This window comes from Crinia signifera, chromosome 5 (assembly GCF_055691185.1).
Source record: "Crinia signifera chromosome 5, ASM5569118v1, whole genome shotgun sequence".
NCBI classification, from domain to species: Eukaryota; Metazoa; Chordata; class Amphibia; order Anura; family Myobatrachidae; genus Crinia; species Crinia signifera.
In genome coordinates, this window is record NC_139221.1 from 244,082,690 (window position 1) to 244,106,567 (window position 23,878).

The 23,878-nt window shown below is 42.7% G+C and overlaps 1 protein-coding gene across 6 annotated transcripts in view; it reads right to left on the bottom strand.

The window, feature by feature from the left end:
* The window catches only part of KAT2B (lysine acetyltransferase 2B), a 103,366-nt gene that overhangs the window by 38,373 nt on the left and 41,115 nt on the right, over positions 1-23,878 (bottom strand). For all 6 annotated transcript variants that reach the window (XM_083188755.1, XM_083188754.1, XM_083188753.1 and 3 more), the window contains exons 2-6: positions 14,356-14,482; positions 9,146-9,291; positions 7,830-7,919; positions 4,698-4,879; positions 1,839-2,030 (exon numbers count right to left, since the gene is read on the bottom strand). In XM_083188755.1, the coding sequence (XP_083044881.1) occupies positions 1,839-2,030; positions 4,698-4,879; positions 7,830-7,919; positions 9,146-9,291; positions 14,356-14,482 (737 nt within the window). The remainder of the gene's footprint in view (positions 1-1,838; positions 2,031-4,697; positions 4,880-7,829; positions 7,920-9,145; positions 9,292-14,355; positions 14,483-23,878) is intronic.

Here is a 23,878-nt window from a genome sequence, read left to right on the forward strand (position 1 = left end):
GTATAAGTCACATTATCAGCAAAAAATAAGCCTAATGCTGAAAGATTATCATGCAAGAAGCGCTGTTTGGAGTGACTGCAGCAAGAAGATGTAGGAGAACACATTTGTAACTTGATTTGCTCTAGGTATCAAAGTTAAGTGAATTCGAAAGAGCAGTGACACTATAAGCCATGGAAAATTACCCCATGCTAACTATTCTCCCCATGGCTATCCAAATAACCCCAAAGCCAATAGGCAGAGGATATCCAATTAACCCCTAAGCCAGTGGTTCCCAAACTGTGTGCCTGGGGACACATGCAGGGGTGCTCTGTTCTGGTGGTCCAGGATCAACTCAAATTATTAATGGTTATTTATGAGAAAAACCAGTGTTGGTGGCTGCCAATCATAAAATGTGTACAAACAGTAGCAAATCCTGCCCTTTACCACATAGCTGACCCTAAGAATTGCATATAAACCCAATCTAATTAATTCTTTGGGGGCCTAGGGGTGCCATGAAAAAAATCTGATACTCACATGGGCTGAAATCCTTAATAACTTGGGGGTGCCACAACTGCTTTAACACACAAATCCATGCACTTTTCACAGATTCAGTGCTTTAATGCATGTTAACAACAAGGCTATCATTCCTAAGCCTTAACAAAACAAGGCTACCTCCCAATTTCACCCACTCCAATTTACACGGGTAACTGAATTTCTCTCTATATATGAAAATATACAAAATAGCCAAAACTTATGCGATCAGATTCGATGCAAAAAAACTAAGTGCCATGTCCATCGCATCCGATCGCATCTTATGGTGAAAAAAGTGCCCCCTTTCAGCATCCGATGTTGCATGCCATTTTGCGATGGCACATCAGGTGCTGGAAAAGGGCAGATGGCATCCATCTGAGTAGCTTAGCGCTGTGAAGGAGTGCTAGCGGGTGGCAGGGGGCCATCACGATGGCAGAATTAAAAAAATATATAAAACAATGGGTGGCCCTCTGAAAGGCTGAGAGAACTTAGCCAATCAGAGGGCTGGCAAGTGTTTTAAATAGTTTTTTCAAATTATGCCGCCACCGCTGACCCCCTGCCACCCGCTAGCACTCCTTCAAAGCACTTAACTCCCCAAACGCGCCACCACCAAAAGTGTTCCCTACACCCCCGCAGCCACGAATTGCATTCGAGCGATCGTATTTGTTGGTTAAAAACCACATGCGATCGCTCCTGCAATTCGATAGATATTACGTGCAGCACATACTATATATTGATGCAACATTCGAAGACGGACCCGCTCATCGTGTCGTATGGTCCCTCATATGTGCATACAATCATTCGATTTATCAAACGGATGTGGTCGAAATCCAATGATTGCATGCAATATCTCAAAAGTGTATGGGCTACATAAGTTCTGTCCTTGTCTCCAAACTGGTTATTCTGAATTAAAATTTAATAACTTGATAATATATACTGTAGAAATTCTAGACAAGTGATTAAAATCAACTCACTTTAAAAAAAAAAAACACTGTCATTAATTTTCTGCAATTCTGCTCTAATGCCAGTGGCACACTATGAAGAAATATCCAGAGCAATTAAATTCAACATACATATTAATACAGAAACAAAAGCAGTACTGTCCCCATTACAATAGCTTCGAGAGGAATGGAAAAAAATCCAAGTGAATCACTTAATAACTGTAATTGGTTATAATTACGTTTTCTAAAGTTTAAAAACAACAATGTGACTTATATTTGAATGACAGAGTTATTATAAGATGTTGTAAAAGGTGTCCAGATATTTCAAGAATTTTAGCATGTCAGATTACACAGAGCGAGACAAGTGTCACTGGTTGTGTGTCATACTTTGGAAAATGGGTCAATATTAATGTTCTCTTCTCTTGTGGAAGTTTATCTTTCTCCTGCCTGGCCTGCTCCAGCAGCTGGCGTCTCATTACTGTGAAGACTGAACGCAGCAATGTGCGGCCAAACACCTGTGTTGTTTCATATCGGTGCAAGCTGTCACAGAACTGGGGAACGTTGCAGTAACAAAGCCACCTACGATATAAAAAAAAAAAACAATTCTTCCTGTTATTTAAGATACACAATTTACAAAATACACATCTTACAAATAACACTTTATTCTATTTTTAGGTCATTGTAAAAATTATACAATTTACTCTTTAAAAACTGCCACTAAACACAAGTTCATACAGGTTGAGTATCCCTTGTCTGAAATGCTTGGGACCACGAGCATTTCGGATAAGGGATATTTACTTTTTTTGATTATTATTTTTTTTTTTTACTGTTATGTTACTGGACATTTTTAGCATTTACTCGCTTCCCAAGGTGCCCCACACACTGTGCGATTCTCGCATGTGTTTGAACTTTTTAGTTCAAATCTCATCGTGGCTAGTTCAAATCATACTGTATTTATTGTGCCTTGCGATGTGTGCTCCGATGTAGTTCATATCGCAAGGCAAAATAGTATGTGCAGGCAGGTATTTTTGTACATCGCATCTAGTTCATATCGCACCCTGTGTAGGGAATCTCATGCAATATGTACTTTACATATTTAAATTACATATTGTAGTCTAATCCAAAACTTATGTAGTTCAAATCGCAGTGTATAAAGTTAAATTGCATAGCACACATTGTATAGCTCAAATCGCTAACCGTCAAGAACGGTCGCTGATCTACCTGTATATGGGTATATTGGTAATCATAACAAACAGTAAAGGTGCCCACACACGCACCGATCCCGGCGGTGCGATGCTATACGATGGGGTGCGCGCTTCCGCGGCACCCCATCGCACAGTACAAAAAGTATGTGCTGCACATACTTTTTGTACTAGCTTTTTCTAGCATAGCATCGCATCGCATGCACATCGTATGCACAAGGCATACGATGCGATGCTGTGTGTGCTAGTTAAGCCCACAACGCACCCTGGGATCGGTGTGTGTGTGTGGGCACCTTAATACACCAAAAATATACCCATGATAAAAAAGCAGCTATATGTGAATAAGAGACCCAACAGCAAAAGAGAACACACCTACAGTAGGTTGATGTGCTGATAAATGATACAGGCAGTGATCTTGTATAACAACTTCCATGGCCAAGTGACAGATTATATAAATTACAGTCTCTGCAATAACTGTGCATACACACGGGGAGATGTGATGATGATCTACCGCATTTGTTCCCAACCTTTTTTCTCTCCAGTACCCCTTGAGTAGGCTTTTCATTTATGAGTACCCCTCCTCTCAATTTAAATTGTCCACAGTACTTTCAAGTGGAGTGGAGGTGGGCGGTATGCATATCTTTATGGTTTTGGCACTAAGGTACTGGAATCTTTATCTGTGATATTTCCCCCATACCTCTCGTACGTTTATTGACTATTTGTATTATTGCACAAGAGAACCACAGACATCACTTTTGACTATATACTGCAATACCAGTGGACTCAGTATACAATCCCCTCTATATGAGACAATTTGGTCTAGTGTATGATGCCCCCCTACCTGAGGTAGTTTACACCGTATAGACACAGTGATAGATACCACCTTAAAAATTACTGTCCCTATTTGATCACCCGTCTATGTGATAAACTATCTGCTACCATTACGAAATACTGTGTGAAGTGATCTCAAAAAAACATTTTCCTAAGGGGTTTCATATTTTTGGTACCATGTGTATAATGTCATGTTGTTACGCATATTGATGATACCAATATTGGTGTGAATCCGTTGATTATAATATTGATATGGTCTCGCCACACTGAGCAGGCCCAAACCCTTCTGCACTTGGGTGCTAAGCAGTGATGAGCCGGGTTAGTACTTGGATGGGAGACCAGCAGGGAATACCGAGGTACCATATTTAATCTAGTATATCACAGGAACTGTTACATATATGGTAGATCATGTGCTGATTTGGAATACTCACATAGACAACAAGCTTACAGACATGATTTTAGTACCCACAACTGAACCACACCAAATATGGTGGGCAACCAGGTGGCATTAATAAAGGTCCATATCAGGGATTTCGTCCCACATTCTACAGTTGCTGGTATATACTAGAAGTCAGAAGGCGTCTAACATTAATATCATACACTATATTATTGTTGTAATGCGTTGTTATATTATCGTATAAGCTGTTATTCAGGAAACAGGGACTCATATGTTTTCTTTTTGTTCTAATTCATATCTATTACAAGTATGATTTTAGCAAGTATTTAACTTTATAATCCTTGGCAAGTGTGCTCCCACAGAGTTTTACTTCATTCTCCTTCCTTATACATTTCATATGTACCTACTCTAGGAAGCACCACTGACTGTCCCCAACACCTACATCCTAATTTGATAAAGAAGGTTGACTTATTACCACAATGCCATATTGAGATTGAAGCAAGTCCATACCGAGGTTCTTAGAAAAAATTACTACCGTTAATTTTGAGACCTTTGCGGTGGATCCTACCCCTGTCCGATACACGTCATCTTTTGATGGTTTGAGCAATTGTAACCTATGGGTTACATTTCAAAAACAAATCGAGGGTGCGGATCCAAAGGTAGCATCTGTTTGCACATGCACAGATGAATGTAATCAAGGGAGGTAGAGCCAATGGAATACGGAGACAGAATATGTGAATTTTTTTTCTGATTCTTATGTTCAAGTTGGTAAATGCACATATAAAAAGGTATATAACTATAGATAAAAAATATTACCTTGTATAATTTACTTTATATGCAGCAATGTCATCAGTCGGGGAGCTTTGCCTTCGCTGTGAAGGAGTTTCTAGGTGCCAGTAGTTGATGCGATTCAGAAACATCTTTGCCAGTTCTAAAATCGTTTGTCTTTCTTTGGCTGGTAGGTGACTAAATTTATACTGTACAAAATTATTTACACCCTGTAGTGAAAGAAAGCCAACATATTCCAAGCTAAATATACAATAGACTTACACTTAATCTATTAATGGATAATTATCTAGGTAAAGTTATCATGATCCATGTATCTGGTGATTCATTGTAACATGTGCATTACCTATTTTACAAGAGAACACACATTTTTAATATACAATTTAACAAAGGTTTTTGCATTGGCAACTTTTGAATTTCTAAACACAAAAAGTGAATTACTACTGAAGATACATCTAAAGGTGGCCATACACATAAGGCTAATAATCTGTGCAAATGAGAAAACAGTATGCCCACAATATTGTTCATAATAATATAGTGAATGGTCACACAACACTACTGGGATTCCTTTTCCACTGTATTCCAAAAACTACAAGTTTTTAGAAAAAAATATTCCCAAATTTCTTCTATAGCAAATATTGCTGCTGTATAGATTTTATCAACTTGAAGTATTAGTATTAGCATCCCCTGGGGAACTAGCTGTTAAGCTCGGGGAAAGCAGCATCATAGGGGGATCTCCATCTAGTCCAAACATTACAGTAGGAGACTGATAACAAGTATATCCCTACAATGGCATCACTGTGTGTGTGTGTGTGGGGGGGGGTTTAAAAAAGCCTGCATCCCCAGGGCCCTTCGAGTGCGGAAAATGAGGACACACCCCCTAATGTGAGGCCTCCCCCCTTCTCATGGCACGGTAGCATCAGGTGTAATCAAAGCCAAATTTAGACCATATAGGGCCCTAGGCAATATGTAACACACCGTAATACCCCTTACACGTTATGCCACATACCATAATGCCACTTGCACATTGTGCCACATACTGTAATGCCTCTCACATCACAATAATCCTTAAACAATATGACATTCACTCTAATGTGCATTACAGTATACCACACACTGCAATGCCCTTTACACAACATGCCACCATCGCCTCCCATTTGCCATTATGCTGGGCCTCCCCACATGACCCCCTGGACACAGGCCGATGGAACCAAAATAAAGGGTTTAGAAGAAAAAAAAAACGATATGCAACGACATGCCCTATTAGGCCTCTCTACTCAAATGGCTGACCCTGGTCACTGGCTGTTTTGGGTTAAGCATATATAAGGATGGATAGATAGAAATAGAATAAAAGGTGGCGTATTGTGGTCCCAGGCAGGAAACAATGGCCCAAACATACTGTAGATGTGACCTTGCCTGCACCTCTATGTGATGTTTGCAGCTGGGCGGCCATGGGAAGTTTGATGCAACTGCCGGCCTTTAAGTGAGCATGGCCACAGGCAGGCAAAGGAAGTCATGCTATAGCAAAGGAAAAAATGTTTTTTTTTGTTTTTTTTTTTTTTTAATCTACAGCTGCAGACCACTGGGTGGGCGGGATTTCTGACCCAACAGGCCCTAGACATGTGCCTAGGTTGCCTAGTGGCATATCTGGCCCTGAGAAGGCCCTGCTCACAAGCTTACACTATATATACTGAATATAGCTTTCTTTCATTTAGCAATTTTTTTTTTTTAAATCATAACACACAATGGGGGGTATTCAATCTCAGCCGCTTTTTCCACCGGGGGAAATAGCGCCAGCTGCCTATTCGTTTCCATCAGCACTGAAGGCAGAATCTTAAAAAACAGATCCAACTTTTTTAAGTCGGATCTGTTTTGTCAGAAACAGCTGCAGGTTGTCGTTTTGACAGTCGGGATCCCAGACTTAATACCGCCCTTAGTGTTTTTTTTTTGTTTGTTTTTAAGTGCCACATATATTTTATTTCATAGAAACGATATATCATCAAAATATTTTGTTTTACAAATATAGGGGATACAAATAATTGGCTGCAAGGTATACTGGCTGTAGGTAAAAAAAAAAAAAGCTAATCACTGTTTCGGACTTATTGGGCCAAATGTGACAAGGTGCGAGAATCTAAAAGGGAGAGTTTTGGGACAGTTTTCCCATTTTTTGTTAAAGCAGCAAACAATAACATGGCAAAATCAACCTAGTTTTTTAGTGTAAATGATTGCCGCTTTAAAAAATAATAATGGGAAAACTGTCCCAAAATCTCTAAATTTCTGAATCTCTCACACCCTATTACATTTGGCCCATTGCCTTTTAAATATGATAGAAACTAAACAACCTCAAAATCAGAAATTGTGTGTTTGCTCAAACGATTAAAAACTGGTTTAACAGATTATTTTTATTTATATGTCGCCACAAGGATTCCACAGAGCCTAACAAAGTACATAAACAAATGTGCAAGACAAGAAAACAATGACTGTTGTGGCTCCAGGGGTTGGGCTGAAGCCCAGTTCAAAATGAAAGTTGGAAGGAAACACCAACTGCCAGTGAGTTAGTGGCAGTGGGTGTGGCTCCCCTATTTTAATTTTGAACTGTTACAGCCCCTCCCCATCCATCTGGAGCCGCCACTGCTTACAGTACAAGTTAATGTAGGACAAGCACATGGTATGGTATGGTATGGTAAGTTAGAGAGGGAAAATTGTTGCTTAGACCGCTGTGAGAATCCGAGAGAGCTGCATGTTGCAGAAGTAAGACAGTAATGACTTAGCAATGGCAGACTTATTCAGCACTTCATGTCTGAAAATGTACAGTTCCCTCAATAGAAGTGCTAAATGAGCAAAACTAAGCATTCACCGAAACACAGGGGGAATGAAAAATAAATTGAAACATGAACACTGAAAACATTCTAAAGGGTAAAGAAAATGTAAAACTACAGCAGAACTTACAGTACATAAACTATGCTTGTGCTGCACAATAAATTGTATACATAGCTCTATTTCTTATTACAAATAAGCTAGGAAAACTGGGTGATCTTTTTAACATAAACGGTAAACAGTACAAAGGCAGAAAAAAGAATACCCATAAGAAAGTGCAGCAAGTATTCATGGGAAAACATAGTTCACCTAATAATACAATGAAATCTTAATCAATTCCATTACCTGTTCAATACTTGGCTTCTCAAATGGTGGACTCTCCAATGACCCTTCCACCACAGGCTTCCCCATCTGCAGAATACACTTTCTTAAAAGCTTTATGCAAGAAAGAATAGAGATAAAAAAAGAAACAGTCAATGTTTTCTCTGTGGGGACTACTGACTTGAACTAGTGTCTGTTAGTTCACTATGGACCTGATAATGAATGGAGTACAAATTATCCATATTCTGGTGCATTACTGTACATGTATGGATATATACTGTATATGCATATTTCTTAACCCTTTGAGTGCCAACGTCGCTGTGAGCGAACCTCAAAATAGCCGCTAAAAACAGAACAGTCGCTGTGAGCGATGCTGGCATTTTTAACAGATATTTTGAGGATCTCTCACAGAAACGTTGGCACTGAGAGGGTTAACTGTGCTCGTGCCCCCGATCCATATGCCTGGTTTGATACGCATCATCTCCATCAAGTAGTACTTGCAACAGCTGACACTTGATGTAAATGATGTACGCAATACAGGTGTAATCACAATGGTCTTTGCCTATATAAGATCGCCCCATTACAGACCAGTTACAGTTCTTCAGTGGTTAGTTGAAATGTGGCTGAAATGCAAACAACCATACAACACCGGTAATTGCATCCGATTGGTTCTGTAGCTAGCGCAATGAGAAAACACACAAGATACGCTCAGCAAACAGGTTTATGTCAACTCTACATCAGGTTCTAGGTCTTCCACAAAAGTTAGTCTCACCTGGTGATATTCTTGCTTACTGCCTCAACGTAGTGAAAACAATAGGTCACAGACTAAAGGGAGAAAAAAATCTACCTTGTTCATAGCTGCAATTTCAACAATAAATCTGTAGAGCAATAGAACATAGTGTGTAAACTATTAAACCATATTATTATTACTAAGATGGGAGTACCATTTCAGATGGGATGTTGCTATGAGCAAATAATCAGATTCCATCTTTTATCGTCTAGAAGATTCTGTATAAATAAGTAAATTATGATTGGTTGCCCATAGCAACACACACCTGAAATAGAACTTTCATCTTAGTACATAACCTCCAAAAAGTGTAAGAGTTCTACATATTGTGAGGCTGCGGCATACACCCTTTGGAGCAATTAATCCTACCCCATTTACTAGCGGCACCTGTTACTGGTACCATTATTTAGCATCACTGGTGACAAACACTCCGCACAGGATGAATGCTGCTTCTCATTCTCTACCCCTTTAGGTGCATGTCTACTGTAGTCTAGTACTAAACCATGCCATGCATATATATTTATATTCAACCTTTCCTAACAGCATATGGTACCTTAAATAGATAGAAATACACTTGTTTAGTATCAGCATCCTCTTCTTTGTGTACACAAGTGAACAGATATTCCACATCTAGAACAATCCCCAGGAGTCTATTAATTTCCTCTTCTGACACATTCTCTAAATGGGAAACATGTGAAGCTGAAAGAAAACAAAATTGGAAAAGGACATACTTTTAGTAATATACTGAAAATGTGTCTGCTTTGTTTCTTCACACAAAAATAACCCATCCATTAAACCTTGCAAATTATTTTGTAGCGGTAAAGCTTTGAAGTATGGTGTTTTTAAAACCGTAAAAATAAAACACCCGCAACAACAACAGTTGAAAAATACTGTATTTTTTTCATATTTATTCAGCACGGTGACGTTATAATAAACCATATTTAAGCAAGAGAGTTCAAATAATTTCTAGTTTTATTATCCAAGCAATGGCAAAGTGCCTGCCACTGCCATTAAAATCGCTAATTTTTCTAGCACCCCATAGTGGTCCACAGGAAAAATGAAGAAATTGTTGTGCTGTAATCTTCCACAAGAGTGACAGATACAGGTTGTATGAGGCCGGTGCGGACGTCACACATCCTTGCTTAAAATGCCTGAGCACACCTGTGTTTTTTCTGACACTCCCTGAAAACGGCAGTCTTCCACACCCAAATGCCGACAATTGGAAGGGGATTGCAATTACATATTTTCAATTTTGTTGGCTTGCACATGCGCGCTACTATCCTTATGCATGCACAGCCATTTGATAAACGACTGGATTGCGAATTTGCACAAGCAACTCAAAATCATCTTGGTTTATGAAGAGAGCTGAGATTGCCATCAGTCTGATAATCAAAAACAAATAAACTTTATTGAATAGTCCCTTCGGAAAATCAGAATGAGTTTCTCCTATCATTTTAATCAACTGGAACGTGCCAGGAGCATAATACATACTGCCAAAGTTGATTGCTCCATAGTACTACTTTTGTGTAGGGCTAGGAGGGTAGGAGGAGAGCTCCGCAAATAAAGTGCTGGATTTATTGCGCTCTCCTGGTGAAAGCTGAGGAAGCTAGTATTTTGTTCTTTGCATAGTGCAAAACCAGTGGTAACATACCCGCTTTAAATGAGCGGTACTTGTTTCCTATCTGGGCGCCCATCGCGGGCATCGCGTGTACATCGCATGCCATTATAATGACATGCGATGCGACGACGCGATTACCGCGATTTTACATAGGGACCAATGTTAAATGTCCCAATTGACCCGCGGTGACCACGATTTACCATAGGAAACAATGTTAAATGGATCAATTTCCCCAAATTATCATAGGGAACAATGGGAAATGGGGCAAAAACACCCCTGAACATAAAAATGTCCCCCCAAAAGTAGTTGACGCCACCCCGCCATCAACGTGAACCCGAAGCGTGGTGAGCGGCGGTGGTACGCGTCCTCCGACCTTTTCATGCCCTACTATCCACTAGGGCGTGGAGTGAGAATAGAATAGTGTGGCGAGCGCAGCGAGCCACCGAGCCCGAAGCGTGGCGAGCGCAGCGAGCCCCGCGAGGGGACGCGGATACCTTCACAGTTATACGCGTCCCCTCGCGGGCTTCCCAGGTGTCCATGGCGACGCGGACACCTGGGAAGCCCGCGAAGGGACGCGTTTACCTGTGAAGGTATCCGCGTCCGCTCGCCACGCTATTCTATTCTCACTCCACGCCCTAGTGGATAGTAGGGCATGAAAAGGTCGGAGGATGCGTACCGCCGCCCCTCGCGGCCTCGCTGCGCTCGCCACGCTTCGGGTTCACGTTGATGGCGGGGTGGCGTCAACTACTTTTGGGGGGACATTTCAATGTTCAGGGGTGTTTTTGGCCCATTTACTATTGTTCCTATGCTGATTTGGGTAAATTGATCCATTTAACATTGTTTCCTATGGTAAATCGTGGTCATCGCGGGTAAATTGAGGCATTTAACATTGTTCTCTATGGGAAAACCGCGGGCATCGCGTCTGGCCCATCGCACCCGATTTTTTATCGCCCGCGATGGCCCCGATTTTACCCCCGATGCCCGCGATTAAAATCGTGGGCGCCCAGATAGGAAACAAGTACCAAATGAGCACATTATGCATTACAAATAAGATTCAATGAGTCTTTTCATCAATCTTTATTTACTCTACCACTTTTACCAATGTTCTGGAATCATAGGTCGACTACTATTGGTCAACAGTGACTAGGTCGACATCCAAGAATGGTTGACAGGTACTGCTTTCCTAGCACGGCGCCCACGATCTAGATTGTATGTGTGGGGCTGATATCTCAAGCATCTTATGTGTTTGTGTGGCATAAGATGCATGAGATGACGCAATCGACGAGATTTTTACATTGCAAGCATCTCATGCATCTTATGTGTTTGTGCGGCATAAGATGCATGAGATGATGCAATCGACGAGATTTTTACATTGGAATCAATGTAAAAAGGCCCCAAAACCCCAATTTTAATTGCTAACCCCCCCTCATGGGTGAAATGGCCCCCCCATTGTTAACGCCACCCCACTATTGACGCCAACCCGAAGCGTGGCGAGCGCAGCGGTACGCGTCCTCCGACCTTTTCATACCCCCACTATCCACGTCAGCGTGGAGTTGATTTTATATAGTGTGGCGAGCGCAGCGAGCCACCGAGCCCGAAGCGTGGCGAGCCCCGCGAGGGGACGCGGAATACATGTAAAGTAGTCCGCGTGCGCTCGCCAATATTCGGGCTCGCCACACTATATAAAATCAACTCCACGCCAACGTAGATAGTGGGGGTATGAAAAGGTCGGTGGACGCGTACCGCCGCCCCTCGAGGGCTCGCTGCGCTCGCCACGCTTCGGGTTGGCGTTGATAGTGCTGGTGGCGTTAAAAAAATCATGAGCCCCCAATAACCATTGTTATCTCAGGGATCTCATGCATCTTATGGATGCATAAGATCCATGAGATTAAAAAATCGGGTCCATCGCGTTGATTGTATGCCTTAAGTACCTTAAACTTAAGGCATACAATCAATGAGACGGGTGCCGTGCTAGGAAAGCAGTACCGGTTGACATACCCTAGGTCCAAAGTGACTGAAGGTCGGCACATGCTTAAAGGTCAACATGTACACGGTCGACACATTTTTTTTGTTTATGTTGACGTGGACACAGTATAAGTGTACCGCGCCCCTGCTCGCCAAGCTTCAGGCACGGTGCCTTGTTGCGCTCAACACACTATAATATTCTCACTCTATGCCCAGTTGGATAGTAAAGTTTGAACCAAGCTGAGTTAAACAAAAAAAAAACATGACTTGTGTTGACCATATACATGTTGACATTAAGCTTGTGTCGTCCTTCTGTCATTGTCGGCCAAGGGTATGACGACCATTCTTAGGTGTTGACCTAGTGACTGTGGACCCATAGAGGTCGACCTAGAGACTGTCAAACCCAGGTACCAATACTGCTCATAACTAGAGCGGTGCAACAGTAACCAGAAGCCAAATCAGGGAATTCCTATTTTAGTTTAATCATGTTGAAATTTGGTGTTTCAGGGTCAATGACTTTCCTTCTCCTCCCATGGGATAAACTTTTAAGTTACAGCTCCATTTTTAACATTAACTTTTATACCATTTAGCAGTTTGGCCCAGTTACCACATAAAAGGACTCAATCAATGCAGTCAGCATAAAACCTTCCAAAAACACAGCGTACAGTCAGAGGCCAAATTTCTCTGTAGCAATTGTCGAACCGTATATCCAAAATGTTTACCATTAAGGCCACATGCACAAAAATATACTGTAGTCTACAATATAAATGACTTTTTAGATAGAAACCTTGGTACTTCTTTACTTTCACGGCGCCAGCACTAACTAAGTAAAATAAACTAAGTTAACGCCATGCCAACATGGATAGTTCATACCTCCACTATCCATGTTGGCATGGAGTTGATTTTAATTAGCGTGGCGAGCCACCGAGCCCGCAAGGGGACTCTGACGTGCGGCGCCATGCTGGCGCCGTGAAAGTACAGAAGTACCGAAACCTTGATAACCACGTAATACAACATTTAGGTATAACCCTTTTTGGAATGGAAAAACTAAATTAGCACTCTTCAAATCAAAATTATTTTTCATTTTCCGAATGGCATGGGTTGGGGCAAAACTGGAAAAAGAAAGTAGAAAACTTTTTTATTATGTGGGAGAGTTACAGAACACGGTCAACTCCAATAAAATGACAAATCCCTGAGTCTTTTAGTAATTCCATATGGTACTGTATATGACGAGAACATTAGGAAACAACCCTCTTATTCAATTATAAACATATGTCTTGTATGGTCATCAGAATTTTTCTCTAATTTTATCTTACATTATATCTAATATATATTTTTCATAAAAATTACTTGTACTATTGTTATATTGAAACATGTTGGTTTTGGTTGGGGGAAACGAGCGCAACATACACAACTGTAATTTGTTTTGTAACTTGTTCTGATTAATTTCGAACTTGAGCAAATTTCAAAACATATGTCTTGTATGTTCGTGAGAATATTTCTCTATTTAAATGTATTAATTACATTTATCTTATATTACATCTAATATATATTTTTCATGAAGAAATGCTTGTACTATTGGTATATTGAAAGATATTGGTTTTGGTTGGGGGAGATGAGCGCAACAGTTATACAACTGTAATTCATATTGTAACTTGTTCTGATTAATTTCTAACTTGAGCACATTTTAAACATATGTCTAGTACAGTATGTTCATCAGAATATTTGTCTATTTAAATGTATTAATTAATTGTATCCTATGCTGATTTTGGTTGGGGGAGACGAGCACAACAGTCATACAACTGTAATTCATATTGTAACTTGTTCTAAAGATCACTAAGGATTTGGGAGAAGAGAGTAAGTACTTGTGATTTGATCATTGTCAGGATGCCCAGTACCCATATACTGATGGCTTACTGCCAATATATTTATTTACTTATGGTAATTAGAGTGTGAATTTGGTTATAGCACTATTGGGCCTTCTTACTACTTTTTTGTGTGTATACTCTCTTCTCCTGAAATATCTACATGTGTGCCTTCATTTTATCTGATTGGCTACAGGCTGTTCTATCCCTCAACATAGAGACATTGATAGGCAATTAGATAAAGAACATAAAAAAAAAAAAAAGGGTTCTCTGACCTGACTCATACAGCATGTACCTAAAATAGCGTTTCCTTACCAAGTGTGTGAGAACAACTACGGCATGGCTCAGTCAGGCTGACAACGGTCTGCTGAAGATCCATTCGGGGTGGTGTGGGTGGCGGATTTGGGTTCTTCCAGCCGTTGCATTTACATGTTTCATCAGCCTGAAATCATAGCAAAATATTGGTTTTAACAAACACAAACCAAAACCCAATTTACAACACAATTCCATGAAATGGCAATAAAAATAAAATTAGAGGCTGAGTCTCTGTCTAGGCTACGGATATCTTGTTGTTGAGGTTTTCTATCTATTGATTTGAATAAGTGATATCAAAATGGTTTCTGTACTTTTACTGACTGCTTCCAAATGCTACAAAATCCTACAACTTAATTTTTAGCCAAAAAAATTACAGAATGTGCATGTTTAAATGAATCTACACAATACGTTAACATTAATCCAAAAGCCACATTTACAAGCAGACATTTCCCACTTTGAACCCTTTGAGTGCACTATGTTTACATGTGGTGAGTTTTGGTAGTAGGAGCTACCAAATAGAGGACTGAATAAATAAAAATAAAACTTAATTTAAATTCCCATTGACATGATAGCCAGCGAATACAGCTTTTGATCATTTTTATGTAAAGAAAGCTCTTTCAACAAGGTTTAAAAAAGCGTGAAACCATTATCATTTTCCAAAAGTATTATTTTGTGCTTGTTCAAACTTGTCGGTATCCGCTTTTTTGCGTATTCTAGGAATTTGATTTGGATTGCTGTGCAACAGCCATTTAGGTATAGTTAAACAATGACAGTACAGATATACATAACATGTACAGGTATACGCTAGATGTACCCTGGGGATTATATACGCAGGGAACATATATCCATTGAGCTGCACAGCGCCACTGGTCGTTGCAACAGCCAAGCAGGTGACAATACAAGCAGAGACAGCACAGTTATCACTCAGGGAACACATACCCGCCAAGATGTACAGTGCCTAAGCAGCTATCAGCAGCGCTACTGGTCACCGCAACAGCTAGGCAAGCAACAATACAAGCAGGAACAGCACAGTTATCACACAGGGAACATATACTCGCCGAGCTGCACAGTGCCTAGGCAGGCATTTGCAGTCGTTGCAGCAGCCAGTTAGGTAACAAATATGCTACTATTTGTACTCAAGTAACAGGCCTTATGCACTTCTGTCAAGACTCATTTTAAAAATGGTGCATGATGTCAGTAATTGGAAAACACAGTTAGTCAAGGTGGTCACCACATAAATGCAACCAATTATTGAATTGTGCAAACAAATAATGAATCTACACAACAGCAAAATAAGAAAAGTTGCTCTTACACTGTTAAATAAAAGTCACTTATCAAGTAATAAATGTCATATTAAAAAGATAGTGGGTACTTATGTAGTATCTGGGCGCCCGATTTAGAAATCGGGTCGGATTGGGCACATCGCATCGCATGCGACCAAATCGGATGCGATGCGATGGACCCGATTTTTCCATAGGATTCAATGTTAAATGGTCTGAGTCCATTTTAACATAGAATTCAATGGGAAAAAGGGGTCCTGTTCCTTACCCCACTATCCAAGTGGGCATGGAGTTGGATATAAACCTGTGGCGAGCGTAGCGAGCCACCGAGCCTGAAGCGTGGCGAGCGTAGCGAGCCCCGCGAGGGGACACAGAATACGTCCGCTCGCCACGCTTCGGGCTCGGTGGCTCGCTACGCTCGCCACAGGTTTATATCCAACTCCATGCCCACTTGGATAGTAGGGGTATGAAAAGGAACCCTTTTTCCCATTGAATTCCATGTTAAAATGGACTCAGTCCATTTTAACATTGAATCCTATGGGAAAATCGGGTCATCGCATCACATCGCACTGATTGTATGCCTTAAGTTAAGGCATACAATCAAAAAATCTGGCGCCCAGATACTACATAAGTACCAGATAGTGATATACATGCAAGACAGAGTACCTTCGCTTAAACATTCAAAGTAAGTTGTCACTTCTGATTTGTCACATAAATCACTTTGGTCAGCTGCAAAGTAATCTATTCTATGTTGGTAAGAAAAAGTAGATCAGAATAAGATTGCTTTCTACCAGACAGTTGACAAGTCAGGTTTTCATCAGAAAGCACAGATGATTATTATAAAATATGCTAAACCAAACAATACACTAGGCAAAACACCAGCAAAGTTTGTTTAAATGAAATAGGTGGCTATGAAGTGTTAAGTGCTACACATACTACCTTATCTTTAAAAATATATTGCTCATAGGGGCTTAAGTGAAGTAAAAAAAAAAAAAAAAGTAGTGTGTATGCTCAATATAGTTAACAATGCGCAATCTAAGGAAGGCCACCCCCTTCATAGGCTGAACGTGCAGATTAATTCTGTCTATGTAGCCAACGACCGTCATGCTCAGCCGGGGGGGGGGGGGGCGGGGTGAGGTCAATGAACAATGTCATTAATGATCTTTCAGTGTGTTTGCCCAACAATATCATCTACCTGCGGAATCAACAATGTTGTTAACGACATTGGCGGTCCCACGAGTGGTCTCGCGTTTACGGGGCCTTAGGAGGTGTGACGTACTTTTTGCTCATTATATCTTATCATACTTTTCAAACTTACTCCCTTAAATTTTAGGCATACGCTAGTTCCCAGCGTGTTTCCTGATATGCACTCCAACGGTCTCTGTAGGGACTAAAAAGGAGAGTTGTTCTAAGCAAATAAATAGATTATAACATTTAATTGTAATGTTTTGTTCTAATGGGCCAGATTTTATGCACAAAATGGGCAAGATTATAGGCAGAAAAAAAAGACAAACTTAAAGATGACAGCATGTCAGATGGACTAGGTCCCATCAATAGAGCTGTGCAGATGATAACCTACACCTATTGTAGTCTTACTAGTTGAAATAAGATAAAGCAGTTTTTCACCCTCACTCAGTTGTAACAGGTACACATTATCAAGGGGAGGTATGGTGAGCAGCGCACTGGGATACAGTGGGTTTGGGCTAGCTGCAGTACTTATACAGGTGACCGGCCTGGAAGAAACAAGTACAAATGGTTTAGTTGTACTGCGATCAGCTCCTAAATGTAATAAATGGTGTTGCATACATGATGGTGTGTATGCTGTTCGGTATCACTTACACGTGAAGGATTCAATGAGATGTGTGCGAGTGAAAAAAATTGACTTTATTTATCAATAACACACTAATAAACCGTGGCGTTCAGCCAAGAACATGTATGTAGTGAGAATATTAATAGTAATTGTCCACATCACCCAATGTGGTAGGTGATGAGGGGAAATAAGAAATTGGGAGGGTTTGAGAACGGCGGGGCACCGGGGTCTGCTAACGCAGGCACAGTCACAAATGGGTCCGCACACAGGGTGGTGGTGCAGGGGGCTGACGTCCCGTCCCCCCCGGAGTGCACCTCTCACCTGTGTAATGTCCAAGTCTGTGGGTCCTGGTCCGTCCCTCGATGTCCTGGTCTCTAGCCGCAGTTCGGTCAGTGTGGCAGCCGCACGCGAGCAGTGTTTGGTGTGAAGGGGCTTTCTGGGTATCGGCACCATGCGGGTGACGTAACACGGTGTTGCGTCAGCTGTTGGACTCGGTCAGCTGCCACACTGTATATCTAGAAGTATGTACCCAGTTTAACAGTGCAGCTTTCTGTGACATCCATGATTCAGCACAGATGATAAATCAAAATAAGGTATTAATTAGGCCACCTAAGCTCAGGCATGAATATCACTAAAGGCTGAACTGCTAAGCTGGGTGCACCCCAAAATATGTATGAAAAAAAAATGACAGTCAACCATTTGCTACCAAATACTGGAAAACAGAAAACAAAGATCCACAGGCTTTAACCAATTTGTCTGAATGACTACGGTCTGCTTTCCAGCATTTTGAAGCAAAAAGGGGATTTTTGTAAGAACTTACCGTTCAAACCCCTTTCTCTGAGTCAGTCCGGTGACACAGCTACGATGGGAGGGGTCCACAGGAGTCAGGCACCTATGCTTCAAGTCTTTGGGAGCAGGCTCCTCCCTTCTTCATCCCACAATGCCGCAGTTCAACTTCAAGAGCACACTAGGATACAAAAAACTCAGCACAATGCCTGAACATCTTAAATGCAAACATAAAGCACCATAACATGATAACACATGAATGGTATAACTTACTGAGCGTAAGGGAGGGATCGCTGTGTCACCGGACTGGACTCAGAGAAAGGGGTTCGAACGGTAAGTTCTTACAAAAATTCCCTTTTCTCTGTCGTCCAGTCCGGTGACACAGCTAAGATGGGACGCTCACGAGCCGGTCCTTTGGAAGGGTCCGCTCAGACTGACAGTTCTCATCACTGCCCGTCCAAATGAAGTGTCCTCCAACGCGAACTCATGAAACCTGTAAAATTTGGTAAAGGTGTGAACAGAGGACCAGGTGACAGCCCTACACAACTGCTCCGCTGTAGCCCCATGGCGCACCGCCCACGAGGAAGCAACTGACCTGGTGGTATGTGCATTTATCCGTGAAGAACCAGGCCTACCTGCTTTACAGTAGGCAAAGGCAATGGCTGACCTCAACCAACGAGCAATGGTCTGCTTAGAAGCAGGCCACCCAATCCTATGCACATCATACAAAACCAAATCTGACTTGCGTATGTCCTTTACCATATCCACGCAAATTTGCAAGGCGCGAACCACGTCCAATTTCTTTAATTTGTCCCTATTTCTTACTTCTTCAGGGGGGAAAACACAGGAAGAACAATGTCCTGGTTTAAATGAAATGAAGACACTACCTTAGGTAGAAATTTTGGTACTGTTCGAACCACAGCCCTATCATCATGAAAAATCTAAAATGGTGACTTGCAGGACAAGGCACCCAACTCAGAAACACGCCTAGCCGAGGCGATGGCCAACAAAAACGTAAGTTTCCAAGAAACATATTTAAGTTCAGCTGATCTTAAAGGTTCAAAAGGGAGGGTTTTGCAAAACCCACAGAACCAAAGACAAATCCCAATGGGCTACCGCCTGCCTGTAAGGAGGTTTAAGTCTAGTTACACCTTGCAAGAAGGTCTGAACTTCTGGCAACAAAGCCACCCTTTTTTGAAAGAAAATCGACAATGCAGATATTTGAACTTTCAAAGACTGCAGACTAAGTCCTGTAGAGAAACCATCTTGCAGGAAATCCAAAAGTCTCAAAATATTGAACCTAGAAGTGTGAACCTTTTGGCGCTCACACCACCTAATATAAATCTTCCAGACCCGATGGTAATTGGCTGCAGACACAGGCTTACGAGCCTTAAGCATGGTCTGTATAACCGCATCCGAAAACCCCTTCTTCAATAAGGAGGTTTCATAAGCCACGCCATCAAATTGAGATGAGCAGGGTCCGAGTGAAGAAACGGTCCTTGCTTTAGTAAGTCCTGCCGAAGTGGGAGTCACCAAGAATCAGTTGACAACCTCAGTATGTCGGAGTACCACGACCTCCTGGGCCAATCCGGGGCAATTAGAATAGTTTGCACTCCCTGACCCTTCATTCTCTTCAATACCCTCGGGAGCATGGCAAATGGAAGGAATATGTATACTATGTGAAAATTCCAAGGAACTGTCATGGCATCCACTGCCCAAGTTGATGGATCCCTTGCTCGAGAGCAAATCTCGGCACCTGGCAGTTGCTACTTGTCGCCATCAGGTCTATGTCTGGTAGACCCCAGCGATCCACAATCTGATGAAGCGACCATTCTCCCTCCAGCAGTGTCTCCCTGCTGAGGAAATCCACTTCCACATTCCTGATCCCTGGAATGAAGACAGCCGACAACACAGGAACGTTGCTCTCTGCCCAAGTGAAAATCTGGGAGACTTCCTTCATTGCCATCATGCTGCGTGTCCCGCCCTGATGGTTCAGGTAAGCCACTGTTGTGGCATTGTCGGATTGAACCCGCAAGGGTGAACCTCTCAGGAATTCCTCCGCCTGCAGCAACGCATTCCAGACAGCCTGAAGTTCCAGAATATTGATATGAAGCCTGGATTCTTCCTTTGACCATAGGCCCTGTAGCTGTAGATGAAGAACTACCGCCCCCCAACCCTTGAGACTGGCATCGGTCGTGATGACCAGCCAATACCAGGATCGGAGGGAACGTCCCAGCTGTAAAATCTCCACATATGTCCACCAGATCAGTGATTCTCTCGACTCCAGAGACAGAAGCAATCTTTCCTGTTTCATGGTCCATTGGAAAACTCTGGAATGGAATCTGGCAAACTGAAGAGTCTCGAACGTTGCCACCATCTTCCCAAGCAACCGTACTCCTTGCCACACCGTAGGTGCAGGTGCTTGCAAAATATTCAAAACCATCTGCCGAATTTCCACTGCCTTGGGTTCTGGCCGAAAAACCCTGTGCAGGTGTGTATCCAGAATCACCCCCAGAAATCGCAGACTGTGTGGGCGTCAAATGAGACTTGGGTAGATTTAGTATCCAAGCCTGTTCTTGTAAGAAATCTGTTGCGATGCTCAGATGTTCCTGAAGCTTCTCCGCTGACTCCGCCTTGAATAGAAGGTAGCCCAGATAAGGAATAATTATTATTCCCTTCAGCCTGAGGGCTGCAGCCATGACTGCCATCACTTTTGTGAACACCCTCGGGGTCGTTGCCAGCCCAAATGGCAGAGCCTGAAACTGCCAATGGTTCTTTCCGATTGCAAACCGGAGCAGGGACTGGTGTTCCTTGTGGATAGGACAATGGAGGTACGCATCCTGAATATCTACTGATGCCAGAAATTCTCCCGGCTCTATGCTTAAAAGCACTGACCGCAGAGACTCCATGCGAAAGTGATCCACCCAAAGATGAAGATTTAAAGATTTCAAATTTAGAATGGGTCTGAAAGACCCATCTGGTTTGGGTACTAAGAGCAGGATAGAATAAAATCCTTTATTTCTCTCCTCCTGAGGTACCGGGACCACCACCCCTTTCTCCTTGAGAGACAAGGCTGCTCCAAGGAGCGCGGACCTCAGCGATGCGGTCCGTGGCAAGGGAGTAGGGAGATATTTGCGAAGGGGAGGACCCCTGAGATTTATCCGGTAACCTTCGGAGACAATGGAAAAAAAAACAGGGATCCCCGTTGGATTCTGTCCACCTGTCCCGAAATTGCAGGAGGCGACCCCCCATTCTGATCTCAGAACGGGGAGCCTCCGCCCCGTCATGCAGAGGACTTGTCCTCACCTTTTGCTGCATGTTTCTTTGCAAAGACTCCAAATTTTGCCTTTGGAGTCCTTTCTCTACCGGCCTGGAATCTTCCACGCCCTGCCTGTCCACGGTTAGACGCTCCACCACGAAAGGGGGGATGAAAGGACGGCTTAAACACTCCAAATTTGGATCCTGAAGGCTTAGGAGTAGTAGGGAGAAAAGTGCTCTTTCCCCCCGTAGCCTGTTTTATAATGTCCTCTAATTCAGAACCAAAGAGCAACTACCCCTTGAAGGGCAGAGTTTCCAAGGACTTTTTTGGATTCACTATCCGCTTCCCATGCCTTTAGCCAAAGTGCCCGTCTGGCTGTGACGGAAGTTACAGAAACCTTAGACTCCATCTTTGCGCCTTCCTCACCAGCCTCACAGATGTACTCAGCAGCACATCTCAACTTTTCAGCTAAGGAGTCTGCCTCCGCATCATGTTGAAGCTGACTGCTCAAAGTCTCTGCCCAATTGACCATTGCTTTCGCAACCCAAGCCGAAGCAATAATGGGACGCAGCTTGAACCCCACGACTTCAAAAATTGCCTTAAGGCAACCTTCAACTTTTTTATCCACTTGGTCTTTAAAATCCGCTCCACCTTGCAGTGGTAAGGCTGTGGCCTTTGACAATCTGGCCACAGATGCATCAACCAATGGAATCTTTTCCGACATCTTAATATGATCCTCCGGCATGGGGTACATAGTTGCATATTTTTTAGACATTAGCAAACGTTTGTCTGGGGACTTTCCTGCTTCCTGGAAATGAAACAGGATCCTTACGACTCTTTTTAAACACACAGTGCGCAGGTTTTTTTTCCTCGTCAGTTAAATTTAAAGCCTGCTTAACAGCCAAAATGAAATCCTCAATGCCAGAAACTGAAGTATCTGCTTCCTCACTCTGGTTCCAACCCAAATCCTCCTCACACACCCAATCATCATCAGAATCTAAATTCAAAAGAGGAAGGGGGGGGGTGTAGAGAAAGCCTGTCTATTCACCATATCCTCAGAGGATTTGGTAAACTGCTCCATAAGGGATGTCATTTTATGTACACCCTGTGCAGTACCCTGCATAGCCCGCTGTAAAATGGGGTCCCCCTGTGCTGGGGTAACCGACCCCCCAGAAGCCTGAGAAGAATGGACATGGCCAGGAGACCCTAACAAAGAATCCTTTTGCCTGTTCAAAGCCTCTGTTAAGAAATTCATGGCCCTTCCTAAGGCAACAGCCCAGGCAGGTTTAGCTACTTCAGACCTCAGGGTCCGCGACCCACAGGGAACAGCATCACAGGAAAGGCACAATTCCCACTGGTCCTCTTGTTCACATGTTAATATAGCATTACATTTTTTTGCAATAGAACATGTCCCTCGCTCCCTCCTCCCCAGCAACAGAAGTGCACTCGTCAATCATGTTAAAAACACAATGCAAAATGCCAGGCAAAGCACAGAGTAATGTATCAGTGTACCTATCTATTGCCAGCAATCAGCAGGGGAAGCGCTTTCCAGGAGAGACCTCTGTGTCAGATTCAGCTCCGCAGCATAAAGAGAAATGGAGCCAGAGCACAAGACAGGAAGAGACCAAGTCTCTGCTTCAGCGGGGAGGGTTGCCGTTTTTGGCATCTTTCCCCCCTTCAGCCGCTCCCACGAGTGCCTCACCTCCAGTAACTCCCCTATAATGGGACCACTTGGAGTTGTCCAGCAGCGCTGGACTCCTGTAAAAGACGTCAACTCCCCTAGGGGATTTCAGTCTTCAAGCTCATTCCAAGATAGCGGGCGCCATCATTGGGGAGTCCGTCCCCAAGATCCCCTTCTACGCAAGGTGCTGGCTGGGACCCCCCGGAGCCCAGGAAACCTCTGTGAGAGGTAAGCGCTGTGCAGAGGAAGCAGTCACTTCCCTCTGCACGCAGAGAGCTGACAGGACTCGCTTTTGTCAGCCTCTGCTGCGCTCTCAGCGTGTGTTGACTTCAGAAAGAAGTTACATGCTGGAAAAGCCTGCACTAGCTAATAGTTAATAAAATAAAAACATATCTCCACTAGTAAAAATCCAAAGAAAAAAACGCAGCTGCAGCGCAGCTGCTCAGCATAGCACCCACTCCTGTGGGCACCTAAAACTAACTGAGGCATTGTCGGATGCAGAAGGGAGGAGCCTGCTCCCAAAGACTTAAAGCATAGGTGCCTGGCTCCTGCGGACCCCTCCAACATCCCATCGTAGCGGTGTCACCGGACTGGAATACAGAGAAAGGTTGATTGTCCTGCTCTTATTCATTTAGTCTTCTAGCACCCTGCTCCTTTAAAAATCCTTGCAGTTCCTCCTTCCTGCCTGGGGTGTAACTCTCTGCTGT